We start from the raw sequence: 26,751 nt of genomic DNA, 5'->3' as shown, positions 1-26,751 counted from the left end.
TCCAAATAAGGAGCAGAGGCAGTGTCGTCATTAAAGCCTCTCAGTGCCTCACATATCCTTCTCAAGTCTCTCCCGCATTCCACAACTAGATTAATCTTCAGGAAACACTGCCTCTCTGTCTCACATAATAAAAACAGTGGCTGCACATATTTGTGGAACTAATAATTCTTCATGTCTCAAAAATCCATAATGACACGTTACTGCCTGCTGCCCAGCTTAGTTTCAGGTCATCCCATCTTAGGTTTTTACGGAGCATCAAAACATTCTCTTCGGCACTCTCAAATGAATCTGCAACACCCCACTACCAGTATCTCCAGATCTCTCACAACCGGCTACGACAGAAAATGACAGCCAATCAGCACCGTATCCACCCGGCTTCAGCTCAGCTTCACCATTGGTGATCCTTCTAGTAAGCGAGCGCCCACAACCACATACCTCTCTACATTGACCCTTCACCTCCAGACCCACCTATGCCTGCTCAGAGCCTCAACTGGACCACAACAGCGATTACCGCACGTCCCATGGAAGCCTCACCTCCGAGGAATGGCTCTGCGTCTGCTATTCTAAGGTGATCTTCCTGCCTGAATGCAGTTTGCACCTCCCCTACTTCATTACAGAGTATGCTTGTAAGCAAGGCTATTCCCAGCTCATTCTGCACTGAGACACTCTCCAGTATAAAGCACGAGCTTCTTTACCTAATCCTAAATCAAGACTAACTTTGGACTCTGAAAACTCATCCACAGGAACCACTCTTCAACTCTTTGCTCTAAAGCACACAGAGGACAAAAACTGATGTTTAAAACAAACAGAATACCCTCAAGATTCTAGAGAGAGGTATAGAGAACAATTTGTGAAGGTATCAAAAATATAAAGTAGCCAGGCATGGCAGCACCCCCTGTGATCTAGCACTCAGGAGGCAAGAGACATGCCATCCACAGACGGGCGTCTGTCTGCACTGCTGGCTCTTGACCAACCAGGGCTACACCGTGAGCCTCTACAGAAAGGGAAACCGATAATACAAATGCTACTGGAGAACACTTTCCAGTGCTTTTCTGCAGGGACTGCTGGTAGATTATGCCTTTTCATTTTCCCCTCAAAACGATGTGTGGTTGGCATAGGTGGGGTAGAAATGTCCTCATGTCCCCTGGAGGTGTCCGGCTTCCTGGCCATCACACTTGTCAATACAGACATCATGGACCCTGACTGTCAAATAAGCTTCTAAGTTTCTTAGAGAGGAGAACAAAAAAGTTTTTTTTTTCCAATAATTAGGATTTTAAAATTACCTTTTTTCCTCTTTGGGAAATTGCTTTTTATAATTGAAGAGAGGAGCACTGTAAATAGGATTTTTAAGGCTCACCACAGCCAGAGTGTTCCAACCTTTCACTTCTCCTTGGCAGGCAGAATAGGCACAAGTCAGAAGAGGAAACACGCTACAGTGGGCGTGAGGCTCTTTCGAAATCTCTTTCAGACACTCCTGAGGCAAGGGCCCAGTGTGAGCTCCTCCGCAACGGCTTCTCCAAGCACCGACCGAGCTTTAAGTGGAGCATCCCAGGTGTGCGCGTGCCCTTAGTTCATCTGCGGACATTCCTAGCATGGTTGTTCCTTCAGCCCGGATAAGGGCCCCTGAAGCAGAACTTGGCTCTCTACCTAGTTCCGCCTACCTTTTCAGGTTGTCAGGGAGGGTGAAGCTTGCATAAAGCTCTCCACGGCATGGCTGGGGCTTATAAGAATCAAATATCCAAACTACTGTTCAACTGTCTTCCTGACAACCTGAGTTCAAGTTCCTGCCCTACATGGTGGAAGCAAAAACCAACCCTCACAGGTTCTCCTTCGACCTCCCTGTGTGCCTGTGTTGCATGTGTCCCCTGGGACACAGACAGGCAGGCAGGCAGGCAGGCAGACAGACAGACAGACACAGACACACACACACACAGACACACACACACACACACACACACACAAATGTAATTTTAAAAGCTTTGTTTGTTTGTTTTGTTTTTTTAGTTCTCAGTACTCAAAACAATAAAAGTCACTAAGTATCCGAGGAAGGATGCCACCAATTTGTGGCCTTCTTCTTGCTCCATCCTCTCTAGTCCTGGGATCACAAGCCTGGTCATTTCCTCTGCTGAGTATGTGGGCAGAAATGATGTGAGCTACTTTCTTGAGTCCTTAAAACTTACATACATTATACCGGGATTAAATAAATCCTTTCCATATTCTGTGAGTGGAAAAAAAAAACCCTCTAAAATCTTTTTACAGACTAAATTCTCCTTGAGAAATCTTTAGCAATGACTTCAGTTCACCCAGTCATTCTATTAAGTCTACAGTGGTCAGACTGTACCTGTGAAAGACAGAGACTGTGAACAAGGAACGACTGGACGTGCACATAACACAAAGAACAGCAAGCCCTAAAGCGCCTCGAAGCAACACTCTCCATACCCAGGAAAACAGCATCCGGTTGCATCACAAAGTGCACATATTTTAAGGGAACCAGTACCTTCAAAAGGCTACAAAAGCACCTTAAGAGGTTACTGTGCTTTGATTCAAATTAGATCACCTCCACCTACTGACACCGAGTTCTCAAAACACAGCCAATACAGAAAAAGGAAACACTGATCTACTAGGCAGTAGTTTCCCAGGGGAAAAGATATACTTAAAAGATAAGGTATATTTTGAGATAAAATTAATTATTTTTCTATTTACTTTTTTTGAGACAAGGTCTTATCTCCTATGTAGTGCAAGAATAGCCATGGGCTCACAGAGATCCACTGTCTCTGCCTCTCTTAAAGGCTAGAATGAAAGGTGCACCGCCTTATTCACTGTGGTATTAATTCTTACGCGCATAGAAACCGTCAAAATGTCAATGCCCAAGTGTCAATAAAGGTTACTAATTTGCTACTGTTTCAGAATTCTTACTAGACAGTGTGACAGGGAAAGTGGGGACTCGTCAGCATTTTGATAGGTACACACTATCTTTGCATTCCAAATGGCCAGCAATGACAGAAAACAGGAAGTCCTAAGATAGCATGGTGCAGTAGCACAGTGGTAACATGACACAAGGTTTCTATCTCCAAATATGGCAATTTCAAAATCATGCCTAAAACACTTTAGAAATCTCCAACTATCATCAAATGTCAGAATTTTAAAATATACCATGTTTTAAAAAAAATTCAATATAAATTACTCCAATTGCTTAGAAAATAAAAGTAGGTCATCCCATGGGGATAATCACAAGAAAAGTCTGTATTAATGTAATGTATTAATGCATTAATGTAAACCAAGAAGGCTCAAAATTGAAGGGAAAGCAGCATAACAATTTAAAGACACCAGACCAGCGGGGTGTGGTGTCATGAACCTTTAATCTTAGAGCTTGGGAGGCAGAGGCAGGTGAATCACTGAGTTCGAGCTAGCCTGGTCTACAAAGTGGGTTCTAGGATAGCCAGGGCTACCCAGTGCAACCCAGTTTTGAAAATCAAAACAACCAACCAACAAACAAGACACCAGACCTTCTCAGTCAGAAATCTCTTTCTGGAAGTGGTTCAAACATTAATGGAGCTTTTTAAAGAAACAGAAAAATTGCCAGGTTAGCAGTTTTCTTCCTCAAATAACTAAAATAAACTTACTAGGGCCGATTTGCAGGAAACAGTGTGTTTTAATTTTCTTCTAGCTGTGCTGTCCAGGCTGACCACAGGCTCCAGGGCTCAAGTGAGCTCCCTTTCTCAGCCTCTGACCTAGCTGGAACCACAGGTCCATGCTACTTCATCCAGCTTGGTTTTCGTCAAGAAAAAAAACATGTTTTTAAAATTTTTTTTCTTCTTTTAGTTTTTTTGGTTAGGTTTTAGAAACAGGGTCACCTTATGTTACCTAAGGTGCTCAGCAGGTCAACTCACTATCCTCCTGCCTCCACATCTTGAGTGCCGCTTTCGAAAAATACAAGTTTTATTACATTGTCTAAGCTACAGAGCAGGACTGTGTAAGATACATGTGTATTATATAAGATACATGGGTATTAAAGTGGTTAAGATGAAACAAATGGACAAGACGATCACAGTATCAGTTACTCTGGAGCCACCCAGACAGGGCTACAATGTATCATTTAGCCGAAAGCTTGCACTGTTCTAACTGCTGCTCCATACTGGGCATTAGCTCAGTCTAGCCGCTCAGTTTGCTGGTCTTCCTGCAAATTCCGTACTTTGTATCTTTCTGCCTGTGTCTTCAATTTTCTCTCCAGGGTCCTGAATTAAATTCTTTTTATCAATCCAAAAGCTGCCGATAGACAACTGTCTAGTTTTAAATGCAAATGAAAACACTACCAGAATGTAAACATCTCTTTCACAAAAATTAGTCCCTTCACCTTCTTCAATTCCGCATTTGCTCCTGTAAACAGGCAGCCTTACAGTGTGCTGTTCTATACCAGATAGAAAGTCTGTTTGCTGATCAAGGAAGCAGACATGTTTTTGTATTAAATTATAAGAAGTATTAATTGGGAAATTTATTAGAACACAAGAGTCAAGACAGAACCAATGCTGGGTCAGGCTGATCCCCACATGGGTCAGCTGGATTCCATGTTACTTCAGCTTAACCGTGACGGTTTCATTTGACTTACCACACCTGCTGCAAAGCAGCTCCTGGCAGGTACCTAGATGATGTGCCAGCGACTTTATATAAAGCTACCACACTTCCTTTTAACAAACATAAACTCGGTTCCCACGATTTCAAAGCCAAAATAGCATATCCTCTCTCATTCTATATTTTGCCTAAAAATTTACATTGTCCTTGATAGGAAACACCAAGCTACAGAGGACCACATCTCCAAAACCACTAGCTAAAAGTGAACTGGTTCAGCAAATAGCCAGTTTCAACCCAGCAACACAGGTGCCCAACCTGTTTCACAACAAAGTTCAAGCATTTCACAGGGCCTTCCCAAGTGCTCCCTACTCAATGCCAACAGGCTTAGTAGACAAAGACTCTTACAGCCCCGATACAGTGTTGACACACAGGTGTCACGATGACACCCCAGGAAATGACTGAGCCCTCTATTCATCTTATGATACTCACTAAACAAGCACTGAACATCAGTGCTCATTAAAGGAGCGAAGTTTGATGTAAGTACTGAACAGGAAGAGACTTCTTTTTTTAAAAAAATGATTTTTAAAAAATTTATTTATTTAATGTATGTGAGTGAGTACACTGTAGCTGTTTACAGACACACCAGAAGAAGGCATCCAATCCCATTACAGAGGGTTGTGAGCCACCATGTGGTTGTGGTTGCTGGGATTTGAACTCAGGACCTCTGGAAGAGCAGTCAGTCCTCTTAATCTCTGAGCCATCTCTCTCTCTGGTCTAGGAAGAGACTTCTTAGAACCCTCTTCCTGCATAGAATATTCTTAGTTTGAGAATGGAAACACTTAGAAAAAGGAGAAAGAAACAAACAATTTTTTTTTCTTGTATCCCAAGAGAATCTGACTCTTGGGGTAGAAAGACATTTTAAGCATCAAACAATAATGTTATAGCTACCTGCAAGCCACTGAAGGAGGCACTGGCTACAGGTGACTCTTGGACAACTGTAACAGGGTCAGTCCTAATCGAGATGTGCTATGAGTGTTAACCACGTCAGAGCTGCAGATTTAGCAGGAAATCTTGAAGAATATGGCAGTAACTATGATACCCAGAGGAGTAAAGCCACTAGGACCATTTCCCCCTGATAAGCGGGACTGCTAGTAAAGTCTTAGAATCATCTTCCATGTCTTTGGATGTCTTTGCCTCTGATGCAAACCAGAACTGTCATTTAGTATTTCCCAATTTCAGTTCTCAACTGAACTACCAAAAAAAAAAAAAAAAAAAAAAAAACCAGTAGTTTCCTTTCTCAAGCAATTTGATTATAATAACTTAATAAGAAAAATAATTTAAAACCAACCATAAAGAAACCAGCAGGCACTATTAGAGAGAAAAATTACTTCAAAGGCACAAAAATTGCACAAGATACAGAAGCCCCAACGGCTAAGCAATTGTGATTAAAAAAAAATACTTTAATTAAGCTTTTCTAAAAATGTAGGTCTGATGCTAATGATGAGATTCACTTTAAAAGTGAAATGGACATTTATTTCATTTCTTAGCATCTGGGCTCTAGGGATGGGGTGCCTTCTTTATTACTCAAGTACCTGCAAATGCAGACAAGTACACCATTAACACCATGCAGAGGGCAGCAACCGGACTCATGGCAAAGGCCTGCAACCCCACTGCAATCCCAGTGATGCCGAGTTAACGGAGGGTGAGGGCTCAGGTAGGAAGGCATCTGTGGCAAAAACATGGGAAACCTGAGTCCTGATCCCCAAAGATATACATCCATAACCCCAGTGTGTAGGGGATAGAGGCAGGCGAATCCCTGGAGACTGATGGCCAGCCAGCCCAGCAGGATCTGTGAGCTCCAGGTTCAGGAACAAAACATGTCTCAGAAAAACAGTGGATGGTGACAGTCATGCAACATCGCACTACAAAGGCACACACCCATACACAAACAAAAACAGGGGGCTGGGGAGGTAGCTCTGAGGCAGAGCACTTGCCCAGCAAGCGCAAAGCTCAGGGTTTGACCCCTAACAAAGAAGGAGGACGATAAATATAACTTTCCTACCATCAACCACTCGAAAGGGAAATAAATCCCACCCTAAGTTTCCTAGGACTGATTGGGCTGTGGTCCACAGGTATTGTGAAAGTTTTAAAAATGGTGCTAGGTATGGAATTCTGGGCCTTACACATGCTAAGTGGTCTACCACTGAGCTATATCCCCTTGCCTTAAGAGGCTTATTTTAAAGGTGAAAAACTCAAGGATGCACTTGGTAAGTGAATTTTGTTATTGCTCTGATATTTAAAAAAATCATTCTGGGGGAAGGGCTGGGAGGAGAAGAGGGAGGGACGGCAAGGATCGTGATGTAAAGTTAATTAAATTAATTAATTAATAAAGAATTCTAAAAATCATTCTGCCATAATCAATTGTTAAATAGCTCTGGGAGGGATGTAAATCTAGAATACTTTTGAGTTTATCAAAATGCCCACTTGGGGGAGGGGCAGTCACCTTTCTTTTTTTTCTTTTCATGAGACATGGTTCAACTATATCCTAAACTAGCCTTGAACTCTATGCATCCCAGGCTGGCCTCGAACTGGTGGGTCCTCCGCCTCCTGGATGCTAGGATTACAGACTTTCCCTACCATGCCTGGCTAGAATATTTTAATAAGGAAAGGATGTTAAAAAACAAAACAGGGGCTGGGGATTTAGCTCAGTGGTAGAGCGCTTACCTAGGAAGCGCAAGGCCCTGCGTTCGGTCCCCAGCTCCGAAAAAAAGAACCAAAAAAAAAACAAAACAAAACAAAAAAAAAACAAAACAAAACAGAAACTTAACAAAATTAAGATCAGTGAATAACAGTTAATAGCTTCTACAGTGTACTAACTTACCATGCAAAAAAGGCCATCTTCAGGTGTCAATTCTTTATGCCCTAGAGTTTCATCAGCTAAGGATAAGCTTCAGGCTACTTGGCAGGTGACACATTCCTCAGAAACTCTTTCCTTGTGCATTTAAATGCCAAGCTCAATTATGCTGCCAGCAGAGTAAGCAGAAAGGATTGTACGTATTTTAAACTAAGAAGTTGATTGGCCGCGGCTTCCTGCCTTGATGGAAGGATAGTGGGCAAAGCTTTGAGTACGATCCCCAAACACCGAAATCACTCTCAAAGAAAAGGATCTTCCAATACTGCCCCAAAGACTGCCAAAATTCCCATTAGGGCAACCTATTTTTAGTCTCTGCAATCGGCCTTTTAAATTGCATTCTACAGTACAATGTGCTTAACTAAGTTTACACAGAGAATAAAGAAGCTTCCTAAGACCTTAATCCTTTTAAACATAGGAAGGAATTTTAAGCTTTCAGATATTAATTTTTTTCAGCCTTAAATTTCAGTCTTGCAAACATGCATACTAAAAAAGAAAAGGTAAATCTTGGCCCAGAGGGAGGAAAGAAGGGAAGCACTAGGCGGTTTCTGACAACCAAAGAGGTAGCTGTGGAGGGGAAAGAAGGTATGAGAGCAAATAAAAGCCATCCTTAAGGAAGCCAGCACAGACGACGGGCCACCGAACAGAGACACCGACGCGGAGTAGAAGCCGCAGGGTCTCCGGGGAGGGGAGCGCGCGCGGAGAAATTGGCGCGACGCGCGACAACCGCGTACCCGCAGAAAAGCGGGGAAAACAGGAGAGCCGAGAGGGGGCGGATGCGAGGGGACCCGCTGCAACTCCCGGGAGGACAGCGCCCGGGGAGGAGCCAACGACTCTCCCCAGCTCGGCGGCGGTCGTCAGCCGGCAGGTCCCCTGCAGCCTGGCTGCTAGTCTCACCTGGGCATCCGAGGCATCGCAAGGGCTACAGCCGGGCGCCGAGTCTGTTTCCAGCCCGGCTCGCTGACATGGCGGCCGACGAGCTGTCACACCGCCGGCTCGGGTCTCCCGCCGCACTGGAGAATCAGACACCTCTAGCCTTCCCGCCCCGCCTCCCTCTGCGCACCCCTCCCGGCTGGCCGCCGGACCGAGGAGCATAGAGTGAGATCGCGGCTAGAGAGGAAGTGCGGAGGGCGGGCGACCATAGAGTTCCAGCCCGGACACACCCGGAGAGTCCACTCACAGGAGCCTGGGGGCGGAGCCTGGGCGGAAGCGGAAGCGAGTGAAGAAAGCACCGAGGCTAGGTCGTTCGCATGCGCCATTCGTAATGTTTACTTCCGCCCGGCCTAGTGAGGCCGTGAAGTATGTGCACGTGTGATGTGGTGCTCCGTGTTCTTCGCAGAGGCTACACTGTTAACTGGTGATTGGGGTGGACATTAGAGGAGGATGAGGGGACTGGCGATGAGGCTGCCCCCGCGGCTGGCGCTGTCAGTGTTGGCGGGCCGCGGCCCGTCTTGCATTCTGGGGTCCGGAGCGGCGACGCGGAAGGACTGGCAAGAGAGGAACCGGCGTAGCTTCTCTGACCTCTACACTCAACCGTTGCCTGATTGTGATTTCGAGGAGTCGTCCTCGTGGACACACAAGAGTCGATCAGAGCCTACGCGTCACATAGCATGTAAGAAATCGGCCAGGAACCTGGTACGAGACCTGCTGGAGCACCAAAACCCATCCCATCAACTTATACTAGAGTGCAATCCAGGTGAGTAGAGCAGAGGGGTTTATCTTAGCTTTTACATCCCCAATATTATAAATTAGCGTTTATTTATCGTGTTTGCGCGCGTGTTTAGTTCAGAAGACAATTTAACGAATAGCCAGTTCTCTCCTTATATTATGTGATCTCAGTGATTGAATGAAGTGTTCAGACTTCACGCCAAGCGCCGTTGCCCTCTGAGCGTTCTCATTGGCCCTAAATTGTATTTTTTTTTCCTTGAGCATCACTTCTTACAGAGAGTCGATTCCGTTTAGACTTCACAGTAATTTTTAATGGCTAAACATTCAGATAGTCCATGAGTAAGAGGTAAGCGTATTCTTGCATACTATCTTATATACTTGTTTTTCTTCTAAGAAATTGTGACATTTGTTGAGGACGGTAAGTATTACTGTACTGCTTACCCGTTAACTGAACTGAATCATCATTTTACATATGTAAAAAGAATCTTATCTGAGAACGTCGTGTCTTTGAAACTTGTGTAAAGTCGTCTTTGAAAGTGACTATGGCCAGGTGCAGCGCACACACCTTTATTCCCAGCAGAGGCAGGCTGTGAGTTCGAGGCCAGCGTAGTCTACAGAGGGAATTCCAGGACAGCCAGAGATACGCAGTGAGATCCTGTCTGTCTTGGGGGGTTGGGAGGAGTTGGGGGGGGAGAGGCAGGCAGACAGGGGGCAGAGGCAGAGAGACAGACTGTTGTTCATTTTGCAAATAAAGTTTTTCTGTTAATACACCAGGTCCAGGAATCCTGACTGGGGCATTACTTAAAGCTGGTGCCAGAGTGGTTGCCTTTGAAAGTGAAAAGATGTTTATTCCACATTTGGAGGTATATTTTTAAGTTTCTAAAGTAATTTGTTGTTCCATCCACTAAGTTTGAGTGAGTTAAAGAAGTAAAATTAAGCACATAATTTCTTCTTATGGACTTAGGGAACATGTCTCATATCTCTATAAAGACTAGGACCTAGTGAGTGTTCCATAACTAAAAGCTTGGGAGTTCTGAGATCTGTTTTCTAGTTCCTACTGGGGTCCAGAAAATGATAACCTCAAAGTGTGACTCATTGACATGCTGAGTATTTTGGAATAAAGGACAGGTGGAAGCCCACAGGTGTAGCCTCAGAAAGAAAGTGTTTCTGCCCTACTGTTCTTCAAATCGAGCCCTAGAGACCAGAACTCCTGTTGTCAGGATAGACATAGAAACTGGGACCACCTCCCTGCAAAGGAGCCAGTAAGCCTGTGACTATTATTGCAAGCTTTGTGTGAGAACTGTCTGTAAAGATACTCTTTGACCTGCCTTGATTCATAGTAGATCATGAGTTCTTTTGTCAGAAGCATTGCCCCTCTGCCCAGGAGAAGGATGGCATACAGAGAGCCTAAGAATCGGTCCTCGGGTCTGTTCCTACCTTTGGTTGGTTGTAGTAGAGCACACCCTCTTATCAAAGCTCATCCCCACATAGATGCTCATTCTCCATCATCTCAGCATAAAATTGGGTACTTTCTCTAAATCCACATACGACCACTTGTGACATAAGGCCTCCATTAATGAATTTGTTGTTACACTTTTCCACTGTTAATCTACCTTTTGTTAGATAAGTATAGTTTATTCCCTAAAGATCCCCTTCCTATACAGTCTAGCTGAGGGATATGTAATTGGTCAGCTTCAGTAAGCCGTGCTGTGGCCCTGCCCTGTGTGCACTTAAACATTCAAGAGTGAGTGCTAAGGTTAGGTCAATGGGTGAGCTCTGTTCTCTCTGTGAACTCTGAGTTACTTAGGACTTCAGTTGAAGCAAAAAAGGTTTGAGATGGATAAATACAGTTGCAGAAAGATGTTTTTCCCCCCAAATGATTGTTTCAGTGTTTCTGAGTCTTTAACTGACCACTTGAGAGAAAATTAATTCAGGAAACATGCGATCTATAGCAGCTTCCTGAAGCACAAAGAAGGAATGGCCTGAATTTAAAGGTGCTGTGAGACAACAAAACTGTTGTGGAAATAGCTCCAATATCTAAGGATTGAATTGTTTAAAACTGAAACTTTGGAGCTGGAGTTGAGTTGTCGTTGGCCATTGGTGAGGTCATGCTCAGTGGTAGAACTGCAAGTTGGTCTAGCATAAACAAGGTCCATGGTTAAACCTGGTGGTGAGAGTGAGCCTGGCCGGTGGAGTGCCACACACTTTTAATTCCTCAAGTCTGGTGCAGAGGCAGGAGAGTGCGAGTCACTGGTTCCAAGGCTAACCTGTTCTTTATTTGGAATTTTGGACCAGACAGCACTCCACAGTGAAAATGTAAAACAAACTGTTTTTAATTGACAGCACTGAAGAAAAAGAAGAAAAAAAGCTAGTAGGTCAGATGGGCAGAGATCCTTCTGCTTCTGCCTCCCAGGTACCTGCAACGCTAACATGTGGGAGACAGAAGCAGAATTGGTCACCAGGAGTCTGGAGATGAGCCTCATCTACAGAGTGAGTTCCAGGCCAGCCTGTGCTGCATAGTGAGACCCTGCCTTAACATTCCCACACCCTCCACAATAGAGTCAGCTTTACAAAGAGCTAAAGCGTCATCAACAACAACAATTAAAAAAAGAACATTTGTTGGTGATTTTTTTTTTCTGGTTTTTTGAAACAAGGTTTCTCTGTGTGTCCTGGCTGTCCTGGAACTTGCTCTGTTAGACCAGGCCAGCCTCATCTACTGGCTTTTGTCTTCTGTGTGCTGGGATTAAAAGTGTGTACCATCATGCCTGGCTTGGTTTTGGTTTTAATGTGGTGCTGATGGTTGAATGCATAGCCTCACACATGCTACACAAGTACTGAACTACTGACCTCCACGAGCCACTGTGGAAGGTTATTTAGTTCTGACTTCTTTTCTTTCTTTTTTTTTTTTTTTTTAAAGATTTATTTATTTATTACATATAAGTACACTGTAGCTGTCTTCAGATACACCAGAAGAGGGCATCGGATCTCTTTACAGATGGTTGTGAGCCACCATGTGGTTGCTGGGAATTGAACTCATGACCTCTGGAAGAGCAGTCGGGTGCTCTTAACCGCTGAGCCATCTCTCCAGCCCCTGACTTCTTTTCTTAAGAAAACTGTTGCATTTGATCATTTCTGAAGCAGTAGTTGATTTTTATTTCCTTTGTTAAATTTGAGGTTATTAGGACTATATCTTCATGCAAGATCTTTGAATTATCTTTATTTTATTTGAGGTACTGGAGAGCCTCCCTGGATGTTTGGCCAATGTTCTACCATTAAGCTTTATACATTCCAGCCCTTAGATTTTTAAGACCAGATCTCACTATATCATAGAGATAAGCTAGTCTTAGAGTTATGTAACTCGAGCCTACCTCGAATTTATAATTCTACTGCCTCAGTTTCCTGAGTAATGAGATCAGGCATGCCCCACCAGCTGTTTTTATTGTTATTTATTTTTTCTTATTTTTTGAGATAGATCTTGAATTGTAGCAAGGTGTACATGATGATAAATTTCTAATCTCACCTTTCTGTCTCCTTAGTCCTTAAGGAAGAATGCGGATGGAGAGTTACAAGTGGTTCACTGTGACTTCTTTAAAATAGATCCTAGGTATCAGGAGCTAGTACGACCGGATGTGAATTCACACACAATTTTTCAGAACCTGGGAATAAAAGCAGTTCCTTGGTCAGCAGGTAACTGTTGTCATTCACTAAAGCTGATGCTTTACAGTTTCTGTTTAATGCATGTATATATAATACATAGAGATTTAGATCAGCTCACGAGCAACTACTCTCTTATTAAACATGCCTCTTCCTGTATATAAATAATCATTTTAGTTCTAGAAAGGACTAATTATGTATTAAGGGGGAAAGGAAGCTTAGTTATTGAAAATTAATTATATATATATATATTCATTGTACATAAGACTGTCTTACATAAGGACATTTTCATATAAATTCATGTTTAAATATGTGTTCATATAAATTCCCTTTCATATCACCTTTTTATTTATTTAAAATTCTTTGTAAGGATTTGTTTATTTTGTGCATATATGTGTTCTGCTTCCATGTTTTTGTCTATACACAATGTTCATGCAGAGTCCATGTAAGCCAGAAGAGGGCGTTGGATGGACTCCCCTGGAACTGGAGATTTACACAGTTGTTCATCACCATGTGGGTGCTGGGGGTTGACCAAGGGGCTAGAAGAACAGCCAGTGCTCCTAACCACAAAGCCGTCTCCTGAGCCACTCCTACCCCCCCTCACTCTTCCTCTAGCTTCCTTCATCTCTTCAATAGTGTTGCTTCTGCATTCATATCATAATGTAATACTTGATTTTATGTATCTGTGTAAATCTAGTAACTACATATGAGAGAAAGCAAGATCTTTGACTTTCTGAGGCTGGCTTAATGCTTAATATGATAATCTTTGGTTTCTTTCATTCTCCTGCAGTGTTTTAACTTTGTTGTTTATGGCTAAAAAAAAGAAATGGCATTATGTATTGTAAAACGATACATAATTAGATCCTGTTTTAAGTTCAGTTTGCTGATCTTACCCTTCGCTGGGGAATTTATTAGATGTTAACAGTAGGCATTATTATTATTGGAATGGAGCTGTTTTGTTGATCCTGTAGTTTGGGTGTTTTCTTGGTCCTCCTCTGCTCAACTACTGTTTGCAGTGTAGTTTACTCTTTCTTATCTCTCTTCAGTCTGAAGAATCCCTTCAGGTATCTTATGTAGGGCTAGTTTAGCAGTTAAGAATGTCTTTATATGAATGTCACTTATGGAACACTTTTCTTTTTCTTGATCGTGACATAGCTTTATTGGGTGTACTATGCTGGTTCACAGTTGCCGTCTAGGGTTTGAAGTGCGTCCTCCCAGCCCCTCCTGTCTTAGTTTCTGTTGAGACATCTGCAGTGACCCTGCTGGACCTGTGTGTACATGCAGCTTGCCGTCTCTCTTGTGCAGCTTTCAGAATGCTGTCTTGGCTCTGTGTGTTGAGTGTTTCACTATCAGAGATGAGAAGCTTCTTCTGGTCTTCTCTGGTCAAGCACCGTTAACTTGACTAAGCATGTCTTTCCCTAGACTCAGGAACTTTCTGCTATGATTTTCATTAAAACATTTTTATTCCTTTAGCATGAATCATTTTTTTATGCTGATGATTTATAGATTTTGTCTTTTTTAGTGTACCACAGATCTCAAATGTTCTGTTGATATCATCCAGTTAATTTATCATTTTTGAGTGCTCAATTTCCTATACTTTGTCTTAAGCCTAGACATTGTATTTTCCCTTGAGCCATTCTATTAGTGGAGTTTTCTATAGATTTTCTATTTGACGTCCTGAATTTACTATTTCAAGTGACTCTTTTTAACGTAGTATTTCTGTCCCCTTATTGAATTTCAATTCCTATCCATATTTAACTTCCTTAAGCTGTTTGTGTTCTCTTGGAATTTGTCCAGGGATTTCTTGGTGTACTCTTTGATGTCTTTGGCTGTACTTACAATCCCTAGAGGACACCCCTAAAAGTAGAGCACTGTCTGCAGAAACATCACTCCCAAAGGGTAGGCCCACTGTGAACATATAACAACAGCCACATACACAGTCCCCTTAAATGCCAATCGTAAAAAAGCACAGGAGCACTGATTATCAACACTGCATATTAAGATACTAGTAGTCAATCGTGAGTATGCATGAAAAGGAAAATGGTAGAGAAGATTAATGATTAGTATTGAATTGATTGGGAAAGTGAAGAGGGAAAATAGGTAAAGAAATGGAGTGATGGGGTGGCTGGGCCTGGCTCCATGATTGAGAGCGCTTGCTGCTCCTCCTGAGGACTGGCGTTTAGTCCCAGCATCCATGTGCACAGCTCTCAGTTGTCTGTACCAACAGCTCTGAGAGATCCAATGCCTCTGGGCATCCTTCGCCACCTGCACTCAACATGTGTGCCCATGTGCATAAGTGTATGTCTGTACATAACTAAAAGTAATAAAGATAAATCTTAGAAGTAGACACATAATCAGACAACTTCAGAGAGGAGGGGAGCCCCAGCTGGGAGGAGGCTGAGACACAGACCCTGCAATCCAGTCTGCTGCCCATCTGCTTTGACAAGCTACCCAAGTGGGAATGAAGAGATGGGGTGAGAAGATAGAAGGACAACATTGGTCTGCTAAATTAGGGGAGAGAGCAGGATGGGATGTAGAAACTGAGTGCCTTCTTACCCGGTTGCTGGTCGCAGCCTGGATGTCTGTCAGTCTCCAGGGTGTCCTTCCCATGGGAGGTTACAGATGTTCATTCTGTCAGTGGGCATCTGTCACAGGGCTGCTCATTCATAATCGTCACACCTCAGGGTAGGCCTTCAGAAGTCCAGTTTCGTTCGAATGCCTGTCTTGCTCTTGGGCTGACCTTCCAGATATCCAGGGTGTGTCACCTGACACAAGTGTGTGTGTTATTCTAAACACTGGGTTGATACGTTCATTAACCAGATGTCCATCTCACTGGATATTGCCTGAATCTGATTCCAGTTTCTTCTTTGCAGTCTAGAGGAATTCCGGTCAGGTGTCAGCGTGTAGTTCCATGACATTTTCCATGGGGGAACGAGGGGACAGAATTAAGCTGCTGACTCAGCAGAAAGTGTGTGTGTGTTTGTTTGCTTAATATTCTTATAAGTAAGTATGTGCATAGACATATGGGTGCCCTCAGAAGCCAGAAGAAGACATCAGCTCTCCTGGAGCTAGAGTTACAGGTCACTGTGAGCCACTCAAGGTGGAACCTGGGAACCAAATTTGAGTCCTCTGGAAAAGCACCAACTGCTCTTGAGTGCTGAGCCATCTTTCCAACCCCAAGAATCTTTTTAAACCATGTTTTGTGGCTACTCCCTTTAGTGCCAAGAGGAAAGGGTTTTTCTCAAATCTCCTTCTGTCATTGCTGTAGGCAGCTGTCTTAGTTCTTCAGAACAGTTGTCAGCATTCATCCTGCAAGACATGTTGAGTGCTTTGGTCCTGGGCTTCTCACTGTCTTTGTTCAAGGGCTTTCTGACAGCATATTGGTGGACATCATCTTCTTTAGAGACTGAAAAACTTTTGGATTCGACTAGCTCTTTTAGGTCCCAACCGATGTGGCACAGTGGTATCTGTCTGTCCTGGAATATCCTTCTCTCCTTTTTAAACAATGACCAAGTTGAGAACACTCAGATTGGCGTCTATGAACAGACTTGGGCTTCCTTTCTTCAGTCTCCGTGGTCTATAACAAGAACACCCTTACTCAACGGCAGGCACACTTTGCCATGGGTCAAAACTCCTTCTTCTCGGGCAAACCTTGTTTGTCATTCCTATAAAGTATCCAGACCACATAACCCTTCCACTCTTCACCCCGAGCATCGGCAGCTACTTCTGTGGCCATCCGTGCCCTTCTCATAGAGTGCATGACGCTTGTGTTCATCGTCCACATCAGTGAGCCTCTGGCAGCCGGTGGCAGGGAAGGAGAGTTCAGCTTCATCTTGACACAGCTGACCGTCTAGGAGACGTCACAAAAAAGAGGCCCCAGGACAAAACTTTTACGTTCTTTCTTTTTTTTTCCCCTCTTCTTGTATGTACACATATTCTTGAATGTACACATGTACATGTGTATGCATGTGGAGGCAGAGTTTGATGTTGAGTGTCCTCCTCAGTCACTCTGTGCCTGTCACTGAGCCTGGAGCCTGTCTGGGTAGACTGAACAGCATACCCTGGAATCCCGCACAGTGGTGGGTTCTCTGCAGCCCACTTGGAAGCAGGTCCCCCTCACACTTGCACAGTTAACCCCCCGCTGACCCCAGCTCCCTGCTCTGCTCTTTCCAGTTTCTCATTTGGGATGTTCCCACACCTCTTTCCCTGGTGATTCCAGCATACCACACCGCATGTCAGCCACCGTCTCGGGTCCTTAATTAAAATACAGCTACCATTGTTACCGTACTTTGTATCAGCAAAATGTGATCAGAAGAGAAAGTTTTAAGGACCTTATACAAATTTCTGTTTGTATTCCTAACAGGTGTTCCTATAAAAGTATTTGGAATTCTACCAAATAAACATGAAAGACGATTGCTTTGGAAAATCCTGTTTGATCTGTACTCCTGCGAATCTATATACAGATATGGACGAGTAGAACTGAATATGTTCATTAGTGAAAAAGAATTCCGGGTGCGTTGTTAAAGGATAATCTGTACCGCTGCTTTGAAAGAGTGCTGTGGTAATCTCAGGAGCTTCAGCTGCATTTTAACTTGGGGGCCCTGACTTTGGAGAGTTCCAAGATTATGAAGTTCTGTAGCACAATCTTTAGAGTCAAGTTAGGACTTTACATTTTTTTTTTATTAAACATGTAAGATGGACTGTTTTAATTATTTGACAATTTACCTTCTGCGGCATTGAATATATTTATATTATGCACCCAGTACTTGCTGTTCAGCTCAGACTTTCAGACATCCCACTGAGCACTTGACTCCCCACCCTCCCATTTCCTCAGGCTCCAGTGACCATTGCCCTGTGAACCTGACGTGGAGTCATATCTTGTTTGTCCTTTTGTGACTGACTGACTGCACTTACCTTGATATCGTCAAGTTCACCTGTGGTGCATCATGTTCAAATTTCATTTTCTTTCTACTGAATAGTATTCTGTATGTATTCACCAAGATTTATCTGTTCATTCATGATGAGAGAACACTTAGCTGCTTCCACCTCTAGAATATTATGAATAAAGCAGCCACATACCAGACTTCATACGCGTTTTTACAACTTCTGTTTTCCGGTTGTGGCAGGGGAGTGTGCGGGTGGAAAGTAGTGGTGAGGTGGCTTCTGTTGCCTTGCTCAGAGCTGTCTGCCTTCTTTTTGATTCTTTTCTTTGTTTACTCTGTTTTATTTACTCACTGATTTGCCTGTTTGAGACAGGACTTTTGGTTTGCCAGTTTGGCTAGCCTAGTTGCCTAGCAAACCGCAGGAACTCTCTGTCTCCATCTCCCCAGCCATGAGTTCTGGGCATGTGCTGTTGTGCCTGGTTTTCCCATGGGGTCGTACTTAGGCCTCATGCTTGCATGGTAAGCACTTTGCCACCTGAGCCATCTCCCCAGCCCCTGCTTTCAGTGTTTTGGGCTCATATATAAAGAACTAGGATGGCTAGATCATGTGGTAATTCTCTATTTAATTTTTAAGAAATAAGGAAGTGCCATACAATTTTTCTTGCTAGATATACTATTTTATTTCCCACCAGCAGTGTGCAAGCATTCAAAGATTTTCCTCTATCATACTTGTATTTTTCATGTAATTTTGTGTTTCTTATTAGTGTGTGAGTGTTGGTACACACATGCCACAGACTGTGTGGGGGTCAAAGATGGGTTCCAGGGATCGAACTCAGGTCGGCAAGCTTGCCCAGCTGCACCATCTCACTGGCCCTTCTGTGTCTTTGACAGCATCTCATAGTGGGATGAAGCATCGTGCCACTGAGTTAGTAGTGTCACCTAATCGGTGTTCAGCATCTTTTGTTTGCCTACCATTGGTACATCTTCCCTGAAGCAGTTTCAGTTAAGTGTGTGTGCGCGTGTGCTTAGTGTTTGGTTTTTGTTTTTTCCACAGGGGTTTCTCACTGTACCCTTGAACTCTCTCTGTAGACTAGGCTGACCTTGACTCAAAGGTCTGCCTGCCTGTGCTTGTGCTTGTATTGCGGTTAAGGTGTGCATCACCACTGTCCGGCTTCTGTTAAAATCTTTTGTACGTTTCAGTTTTTCATTGCCCTAATTGACTTTTATCTTTGGTGGGAAGATACATCAACACTTCTTTCTGTAAAATAGGATACAGGTCCCAATGAGAACCGCATAGGAGGTTAACTTTATAGACAGTGGAGGACTGGAGAAAGCTAAACCAGAACTCAGACGGCTGCGTGGTCATTTCACAGTTACGTTCCTGAAGCAGAGACAGGGACAGTGAACAGAAGGCTAACAGGGTGGTCACCTGCAGGACGGTTGCTGTGTAAGGATTAATGTAGATGGACTTTCATTTTCTTAGCAACTTGTCCTTTCTTGTGTGGGAACTTTGGCTGTTTCTGACTTCTGGAAAAGACAGATAAACAATGTGGGCTGACCTCGGTGGCATGGAACATAAGTCTGAGTGGTTCGGGTTTGATTTTTAGTCTGCTGTGTTGGGAGCCTGGTGCAGGAAGAGCAAGCAGCCTATTTACTTTTCTTCTGTGTATGAGAAGGCCTTCTAAGTCCCTGTGCATTGCTGTTGGGATCACAGTGCTTCGTATGATGTTGCTCCAGTGTTATTGACGGTGTTCATCGTGCATGAAAGAATTGTACATAGGAGAAATGGAGCAATGAGGAAATGTGTCCTCACCCAGAGAGTAAATATTGGCTAGCCACGTAGAATGAGAGAATGGACAATTCTGATCCTTGAGGCCATTCATACATACAATATACGAGCAAAGAAAGGAGAGCAAGGTAAGAATGCTCATCAGGCTGTAGTGGGCCACAGTGGCCAAACCTGTGTGGACACTTGGACATTTAGAGGATAGGGAAAGATTTCAAAAGAGGAAGGATCAGAAATCAAGGTTACCTTCCAATCACAGTTGCGGACCAGCCTGGGCTACCTGAGACCCAAAATTTTGTCTTGCTTACAACCTCTTTTTGTGCCTTTTTTTTACCATGGACTTTATTAAGGGATTCTTTCTCACTGATAGCCTCCATTCACTGATGGTATCATCCTCAGTGTCTAGCAAGAGTCAGCTTTGCTAGAGAGGCAGAGACAGGCAGATCCCCAAAAAGAGCCTTAACAATTATTAATAAACATTGTGTATGTGTGCATGTTCATGCACATGGGTGTTAGCATGTGGGACATGGGTCTTAGCATGTGGGACTCAGAAGAGAAAAAAAAAACTTGCATGAGTCATTTTCTCCTTCTACCAAGGGAATCATAGGTTCTCAGGTTTTATCCACTGAGCCCTCCTACCATCCCAGCTACAAAATTCTTGATGCACCATTTAATAGCTCACTTAATATATAAGCCAACATACCTGTCTTTCTCCATAATACATGTTATTTTGTGTTGTTGGATCCATAATGCAGAATTGTTTTTGTCTTAATTGTGTCTGTAACTCAATTATTAGTTTTTCTGGTTTGTTTTTATTTTCGAAAAGAGTCTTACTCTGTAACCTGGGCTGGTGTCAGATTCATTATGTAGCCCAGTCTAGCCTTGAACTCAGTGATATCTTCTGCCTTAGTCTCCCTAGTGCTGAGGTTATAGGTGTTTGCTATGATTCTTAGTCTTTATACGTTATTTTATTCTAGCTTTTCTTACGTATTTCATGTGTAGGATTGATTGCCTTAATGTCTGTTCGTATCCATACATTCATGCATGAGGCCAGATAAAGGCACCAGATTCTCTCTGAGTCTGGAATGACAGACAGCTGTGACCTGTCCTGTGGGTCCTCTGGAAGAGCATCCATTGCTCTTAACTACAGAACCATCTTTCTGGCCTGTGGGGTGTTTGTTTGTTTTGTTTTTATTTAGAAGTATGTATTTATGCCATGTGTGTACAAGTTACTTGGCAGAGCTAGAAGGCATTGGATTCCCTGGAACTTAACAATTCTTGATGCACAATTTAACAGCTCACTGTTACATGGTGTGAATGGCCTTTGTCTGTGATGGGAAACAAACCCCAGTCCTCTAGAAGAGCAGCAAGTGTTCTTAACCCATATCCAGCCCATGCAGTCAGCTGTATATGTTGCCATTTGTTTTGAAAAGGGAAAACTACTGAAAGTTCTTATGTTAATATGTTGTTCTTAGTGCGCTTTATGTTTGTTTGTTGAGACAGAGACTCTTTATGTAGTCCTGTCTATCCTGGAACTCACAGAGATCCTCCTGCCTCTGCCTCCCAAGAAGTAGATTTAAAGGCTATGCCTGGCCAAGTCTCATCTTTTTTTTTTTTTTTTTTTTGGTTCTTTTTTTCGGAGCTGGGGACCGAACCCAGGGCCTTGCGCTTCCTAGGTAAGCGCTCTACCACTGAGCTAAATCCCCAGCCCCAAGTCTCATCTTTTAATTGACATTTTTAGATGCTATTAAGATGTTTCAGTTAAAACCCAACATTTGATATTTATTAAGACTTTATGTAACATAATTTTGTTTGATTCTTTTTACTAGAAACTAATAGCAACTCCTAAAAGGCCAGATTTATATCAAGTATTGGGTGTGCTTTGGCAAGTGGCTTGTGAAATTAAGTTTCTGCACATGGTGAGTGAAGTTTTAATGCCAGAAGAACTATGTTACTCAGGTTGGTAAGTGCGGACCCTGCACTAAAGGTTTAAAATACTAATGTCATTGTCTTCTGACTTGTTTTGTTTTATTTTGCAGTAGAGTGTGACTATGCAGTCCTACCTGGCGTGGGGCTCCTTAGTCCTTCCGTAGGTCGGAATGGCCTTGAGTTCCGAGACCCTCTGTCTCTGCCTCCTTTACCAGCTCTTGAATGACATTAGTATCGACATTTGTTTGGCAATTTCTTTCTCTTATAAAAGTAATATGACTGGCTCATGATAAAACTAGGAAACTTGATTTGTTTGAGATATGCTTTACAGAAAGAAGGAAATTTTCTGAGTCACTATCAGTTCTGTACCCCAGAAATCATTACTAGTGACACTGGTGATGTTTCTGCTTTCCTTTTTTTTTTTTTAATATAGTGAATATTTTATTGCTTTGGGAGTTTTTGTTTGTTGGTTTGGGGGTTTTGTTTGTTTTCAAGACAGGGTTTCTCTGTGTATCCTGGTTGTCCTGGAACTCCCTCTGTAGATCAGGCTGGCCTCAAATTCACAGTTAACCCTCCTCTGCCTCCCATATGCTGGGATCAAAGGCACCACCACCACCCAGTAATGCTTTGTTTTTTGAGAAAGGTTTCATTGTGTAAACTCAGACTTTTCATTCTCTTGTCTCAGCTTCCTTGAGTGCTAGGAATATAAATGTATATCACTGTATTTAGCTTAATACATTGCCTTTACCTATTTGAATATCCAAATTCAATAGTTAGTCGTTGTAACACTTACTGAGCATCGCCAGGTATGATTTGAAGTGATTTACCCTTTTATTTGTGTAAGGTTTTGGGTTTGAGACAAGTGCTTAAATACAAAGCTACAAACCTTAACCCCTGGGTATGGGGCTTTTTGGGTTTTTTTTGTTTGTTTGTTTTGTAGGGTGGGATGGGCTGGGTATCGTGTAGCCTTTACCTTCCAAGTACCAAGATTATAATTATATACCACCACACCCAGATTTGCATAGGGAGATTTTGTTTTTAAGGCAATAGTAACTTGAGACATTTTGACAAAAAAGAATTAACTGAAAGAATTGAGGAGACTTGGTCTTCAGTTGTGTTCTATGAACTAAACAATGTCTTGGGCTTGAGGAGATAGCTCAATTGCAAAAGTACTTGTAGTACTTTTGTACATGTAGTACAAAACATGAGGACCTGAGTTCAATTCTTAGCAACCATGTAAACAGTCCAGTGTAGTGGGCCATGCCTCTTATCCCAGGGCTGGGAGGCAGAGGCCAGAGGATCTTTGGTCCTACAGAACCCACAAGCCCAGGTTCATGAGAGACCCTGACTTGAAAAATGATGTGGAGAGGACAAAAACAGCTGAGAACAGCCTCCAACCTACGCACACATGCACGCACACACCACACGCACACATGCACGCACACACCACACACACACACACACACACACACACACACACACACACACGCACACACACACACCACACATAGACCTAAGGAAAGAAAGAAATAGCATGTCTGTTTTTCTTCCTCCAGGAGCCTTGGTCGTCATTTAGTGTGCATGCCGAAAATGGGCACTTGGAAAAGTCAAAGCACTCGGTAAGAGCAAATGGTGCTGGTCCCTTTTCTCATGTAATCCAGTGTTTATTTTCCCTAAAACTGTCTTGAGAGACTGGGGAGATGTCCAAAACAGTGATTATCTTTATTCTGAATTAACAATTTTCAGTAATAAGATTGTGCATACATATGTGCATGCATACCCAATGTATAAATGTATGGTAAGGAAAAAGCTAGTCGGTAGTACTTCTGTCTCCTTAGGTCTGGTGGTGGTGTCCCTTGAACAAAGCAGGAGCTCCACTTGTACTGGGGCTGTGTTTGAGCTCTGATTTTCACTAGAGTCAGTAAACTTTAGCTGTCCCGGTTAGGTAAGGCCCAAAAACATGCGGCACATGCAACAACTATCGTGAAGAACTAAGTAGTCAGCCTTCTAGTCTGGTAATAGTTTATGACTGACAAAAACTTTCTTTTCTTTTCTTTTCTTTTCTTTTCTTTTCTTTTCTTTTCTTTCTTTCTTCCTTTCTTTCTTTCTTTCTTTCTTTCTTTCTTTCTTTCTTTCTTTCTTTCTTTCTAGGAATCATTAAATTTACTGAAACAAAACCTATATCTTGTTCGAATGACTCCTCGTAGGACATTATTTACAGAAAACCTAAGTCCTTTGAACTATGATATGTTTTTCCACTTGGTAAAGCACTGCTTTGGGAAACGCAATGCCCCAATAATACACCATTTACGGTAAGTGGAAATTCAATAAAAATGAGTATAAAAGTAGTGATTTACTGAGCTTGTCTCCTGTGTTAGAAGGTGGTTTTTTCACATCTTGATTTAGAGTAAGGTGTGCCCATGTTTCATTTACCTGTTAAAAATACTTCCTCCTGGCTGGAGAGATGGTTGAGAAGCAGTTCACAAGCACCTGTAATTCTAGTTCCAGGGACTCTACCACCCCTCGCTTGCCTCTGTGGGCACCACACATGGCACACACACACCGACCCATAAGATAAAAGTCAAAAAAAACAATAAATAAAAATACCTTTCTCCCTGCTGTGCATCATGTTTTCCACACACTCCCAGTTTCATTTATTTTCATCTTTAAGCAGCAAAACCTAAGGTACTCAAAGGTGGTTTTAGCTTCAGATGATATTTTCTTTTTATGTGTGTGCACATGTGTGCTGTGCCCATAGAGGCCAGAGCAGCATGCTGTCTCCCTTGGAGCTGGAGTTACAGATGTTTAAGAGCTGCTTGATAGAGGAGCTGAGAACTGAGCTCAGGCCCCCAAGGAAAGCATCAAGTACTCTTAGCTGCAGAGCCATCTCTCCTGCCTATGCAATGGAGTCTCCATTTACCTTGTAACTAGCAGTCCCTAAAGTATTGTCAGAAGATGGAAAAGTGTTAGTTATTTTAATTAATCATCATATACCATATAACCTTAATAGGACTGTTTACTCTTTACTAGAAACATGTGAGATTGGGTTTCATGGAGCCAAAGCTAGCCTTAACTTTCTGTACAGCCAGAGATGACTTTGAACTTGTGAACCTCCTACCTTTACTTCCCAAGTACTGGGATTATGGGTGTGCAGATGTGCACCAGTACACCAGTACACTCAATATTTACAAATAAAGGGTAAGCCTACAATCTCAACACCTAGGAGCCTGGTCACCTGAGTTCCAAATAAGCGAGGACATAGACTGAATCTATCTTTAAGAAACCTTGCCCATGTTGGTGGCGCACTTCTTTAATCCCAGCTTTTGGGAGGCAGAGACAGATGTCTGAGTTTGAGGCCAACCTGGTCTATAGTGAGGGTTGTGGGCCTACATAGAAACCCTGTCTCAAAAAACCCAAACCAAAACAAAACAAAGAAACCCCTCAAAACCCAGAAACTTCATATATACACAAAAGTTTAAAATGTCAATAAATCACTGAAAGAAACCTGATTTTCATCTCACTGTCTTGGGGTGGTGGCCATTTAAATGCAGATGTCAAAAAGAAAGAGAAAACCACCAGGTGCATGTGGTGGGACACACCTTTAATCACAGTGCTCGGGATGCAGAGGCAAGTGGATCTCTGTAAATTTGAGACTAGCCTGGTCTACATTGTAAGTTCCAGGCCAGCCAAAGCTATGTGATGAGACCATATCTCAAAATGAAAACAAAAATAAAAATGATAATATGTAAACTAGAATTTTGTGAGAATTGATTATACCATGTTAAAACTTCACTTGAAAACTTCACTTGGTGATTTTCGTTGCAGTTGAGCTCTGAATTTCTAAGAATAACTGGGTCAGTTCCTGAGTACTGAGATTATGTCCTTAATACATTCTATGTGCATATTAGTTATCCAAACTGAGTGTGGCATTCATCCCTATAACCCCAGGACTCGGGAGGTAAAAGTAGGAGGACCAGTTCACAGTCATCTCTGTACGGAGCTGAAAATGCAGATATTACATATAGACTGTCAACTACATTTATTTATGTGTTAGCCATTTTGATTGACCTGGGAGGCAGCTCTCTCAGCTGTAGTGACCATTGTGAGAGGGAGTTAAGTGCGTTTGTTTGGTTTTCCTCTGCAGTTCCCTGAGTACGGTTGACCCCATTAATATACTAAGGCAGATAAGGAAAAGACCTGGAGACACGGCTGCTAAAATGTATCCTCACGACTTCAAAAGACTTTTTGAAACTATAGAACGTTCAGAAGACTCTGTCTTTAAATGGATCTATGACTACTGCTCGGACGACAGTGAGCTCTAGGGAAAACGTCTACAAGCCATGAATGAGCTGTTTGTCTATTAATTTTGAAATTATGTGATGAATGAAAACTGAATTTCAAGATGTTCATATCCTTTTAGCAGAAGAGAAACTATCCTTGTTTGGCACAGATGAAGCGAATAATTTCCTCTTAAGTTGATACCTTTGATACACAGGAAAAACCATGGCTGCAGGTTTATTCAAAGTTAAATAAAACAAAAACTTGTCAGTTCAGTAAGATCAAATGTGCTTTGTTTTAAATTACTTCTGCTGTAGATCAGTGGTAGAACATGAGCCTAGGTGTCCAAGGTTCTGGTTTTGCTTTCCAGTACAGGAAATTTTAAGAAATTTCTCTTCACTGCAAAGGCCCATAGGTGTGGAACATTTCCTATGGGAATTTATTTACTTTAGAAATGGAAACCTTTGGGCCAAACATCTTTCAATATGCACTTTTCACCACTGCCAATGGCTTGACTCTCCCTCCAGTTTCAATACTGTTACACTTAGAATGTGCATTGATTTGGGCAGACGTGGTGGTGCAAGTCCCAGGACTCGTGAGGTAGAGGGCCCACCAGTTCAATGCCAGTTCAACTGTGGAATTGAGTGTGAGGCCAGTTTGGGCTAAGAAAAGACCTGGTCAAAACAAGACAAAACAATAAAAACTTATTTCAGAAAGTGATTAGATTATCTTTTATGTTGAAGTGGATTATCAGGTACTATGCAATCCAATTGTTTAAATTCTAGTATGTTTTAAAATTTTTTGAGAAATAAAGAATTTGCACATTTGCCTCTCTCTCTCTCTCTCTCTCTCTCTCTCTCTCTCTCTCTCTCTCTCTGTGTGTGTGTGTGTGTGTGTGTGTGTGTGTGTGTGTGTGTGTGTCTCCATATGCAAGAGTGAAATTTTAAATTGACCCCAAACATACTTACCTTACTTGAGTCATGTGTTGTGCTTTCGGGGAGTAATTCTGTCTGTGTAACTGAAATGTCTTGAGCAAAGTGCAAGATGTGCACCTCAGTTGCAGTGGCGGCTGA

General features: G+C 42.6%; 2 protein-coding genes across 16 annotated transcripts in view; one reads left to right on the top strand and one right to left on the bottom strand.

Annotated features, from left to right (window-relative positions):
* Positions 1-8,681, bottom strand: part of Cnst (consortin, connexin sorting protein) — a 76,808-nt gene extending 68,127 nt beyond the window's left edge. For 4 of the 10 annotated variants that reach the window (XM_087581435.1, XM_087581436.1, XM_087581440.1 and 1 more), the window contains exon 1: positions 8,378-8,539. Coding sequence is in view for 4 of the 10 variants with exons in the window: in XM_087581434.1 (XP_087437560.1) it covers positions 8,378-8,575 (198 nt within the window). In the remaining 6 variants the exon portion in view is untranslated. Of the gene's footprint in view, positions 1-7,450; positions 8,241-8,377 lie in introns of those variants that run through there. The other 6 variants (XM_087581434.1, XM_087581433.1, NM_001430792.1 and 3 more) reach the window with 3 other exon arrangements.
* Positions 8,682-8,741: 60 nt separating this feature from the next.
* On the top strand, positions 8,742-26,505 carry Tfb2m (transcription factor B2, mitochondrial). 6 transcript variants are annotated; one of them, XR_015635143.1, is made up of 8 exons: positions 8,742-9,176; positions 9,923-10,011; positions 12,685-12,835; positions 17,166-17,314; positions 21,301-21,430; positions 22,957-23,019; positions 23,552-23,712; positions 25,545-26,505. XR_015635143.1 is itself a non-coding variant. In NM_001008293.1 (8 exons), the coding sequence occupies exons 1-8, from the start codon at positions 8,864-8,866 to the stop codon at positions 25,720-25,722; spliced, it is 1,194 nt and encodes a 397-aa protein (NP_001008294.1). In that variant the 5' UTR covers positions 8,774-8,863; the 3' UTR covers positions 25,723-26,505. The 6 variants fall into 6 exon arrangements, 4 of the variants coding, with proteins under 4 accessions (XP_087436478.1, XP_087436479.1, XP_087436477.1 ...); XR_015635142.1 differs by having other exon boundaries at positions 21,301-21,434; NM_001008293.1 differs by having other exon boundaries at positions 8,774-9,176; positions 21,301-21,390.
* Positions 26,506-26,751: the final 246 nt, after the last annotated feature.

This window comes from Rattus norvegicus, chromosome 13 (assembly GCF_021556685.1).
Source record: "Rattus norvegicus strain SHRSP/BbbUtx chromosome 13, alternate assembly SHRSP_T2T, whole genome shotgun sequence".
NCBI lineage: Eukaryota > Metazoa > Chordata > Mammalia > Rodentia > Muridae > Rattus > Rattus norvegicus.
The sequence above is the reverse complement of the archived record's forward strand: the minus strand, read 5'-3'. Positions and strand labels throughout refer to the sequence as shown.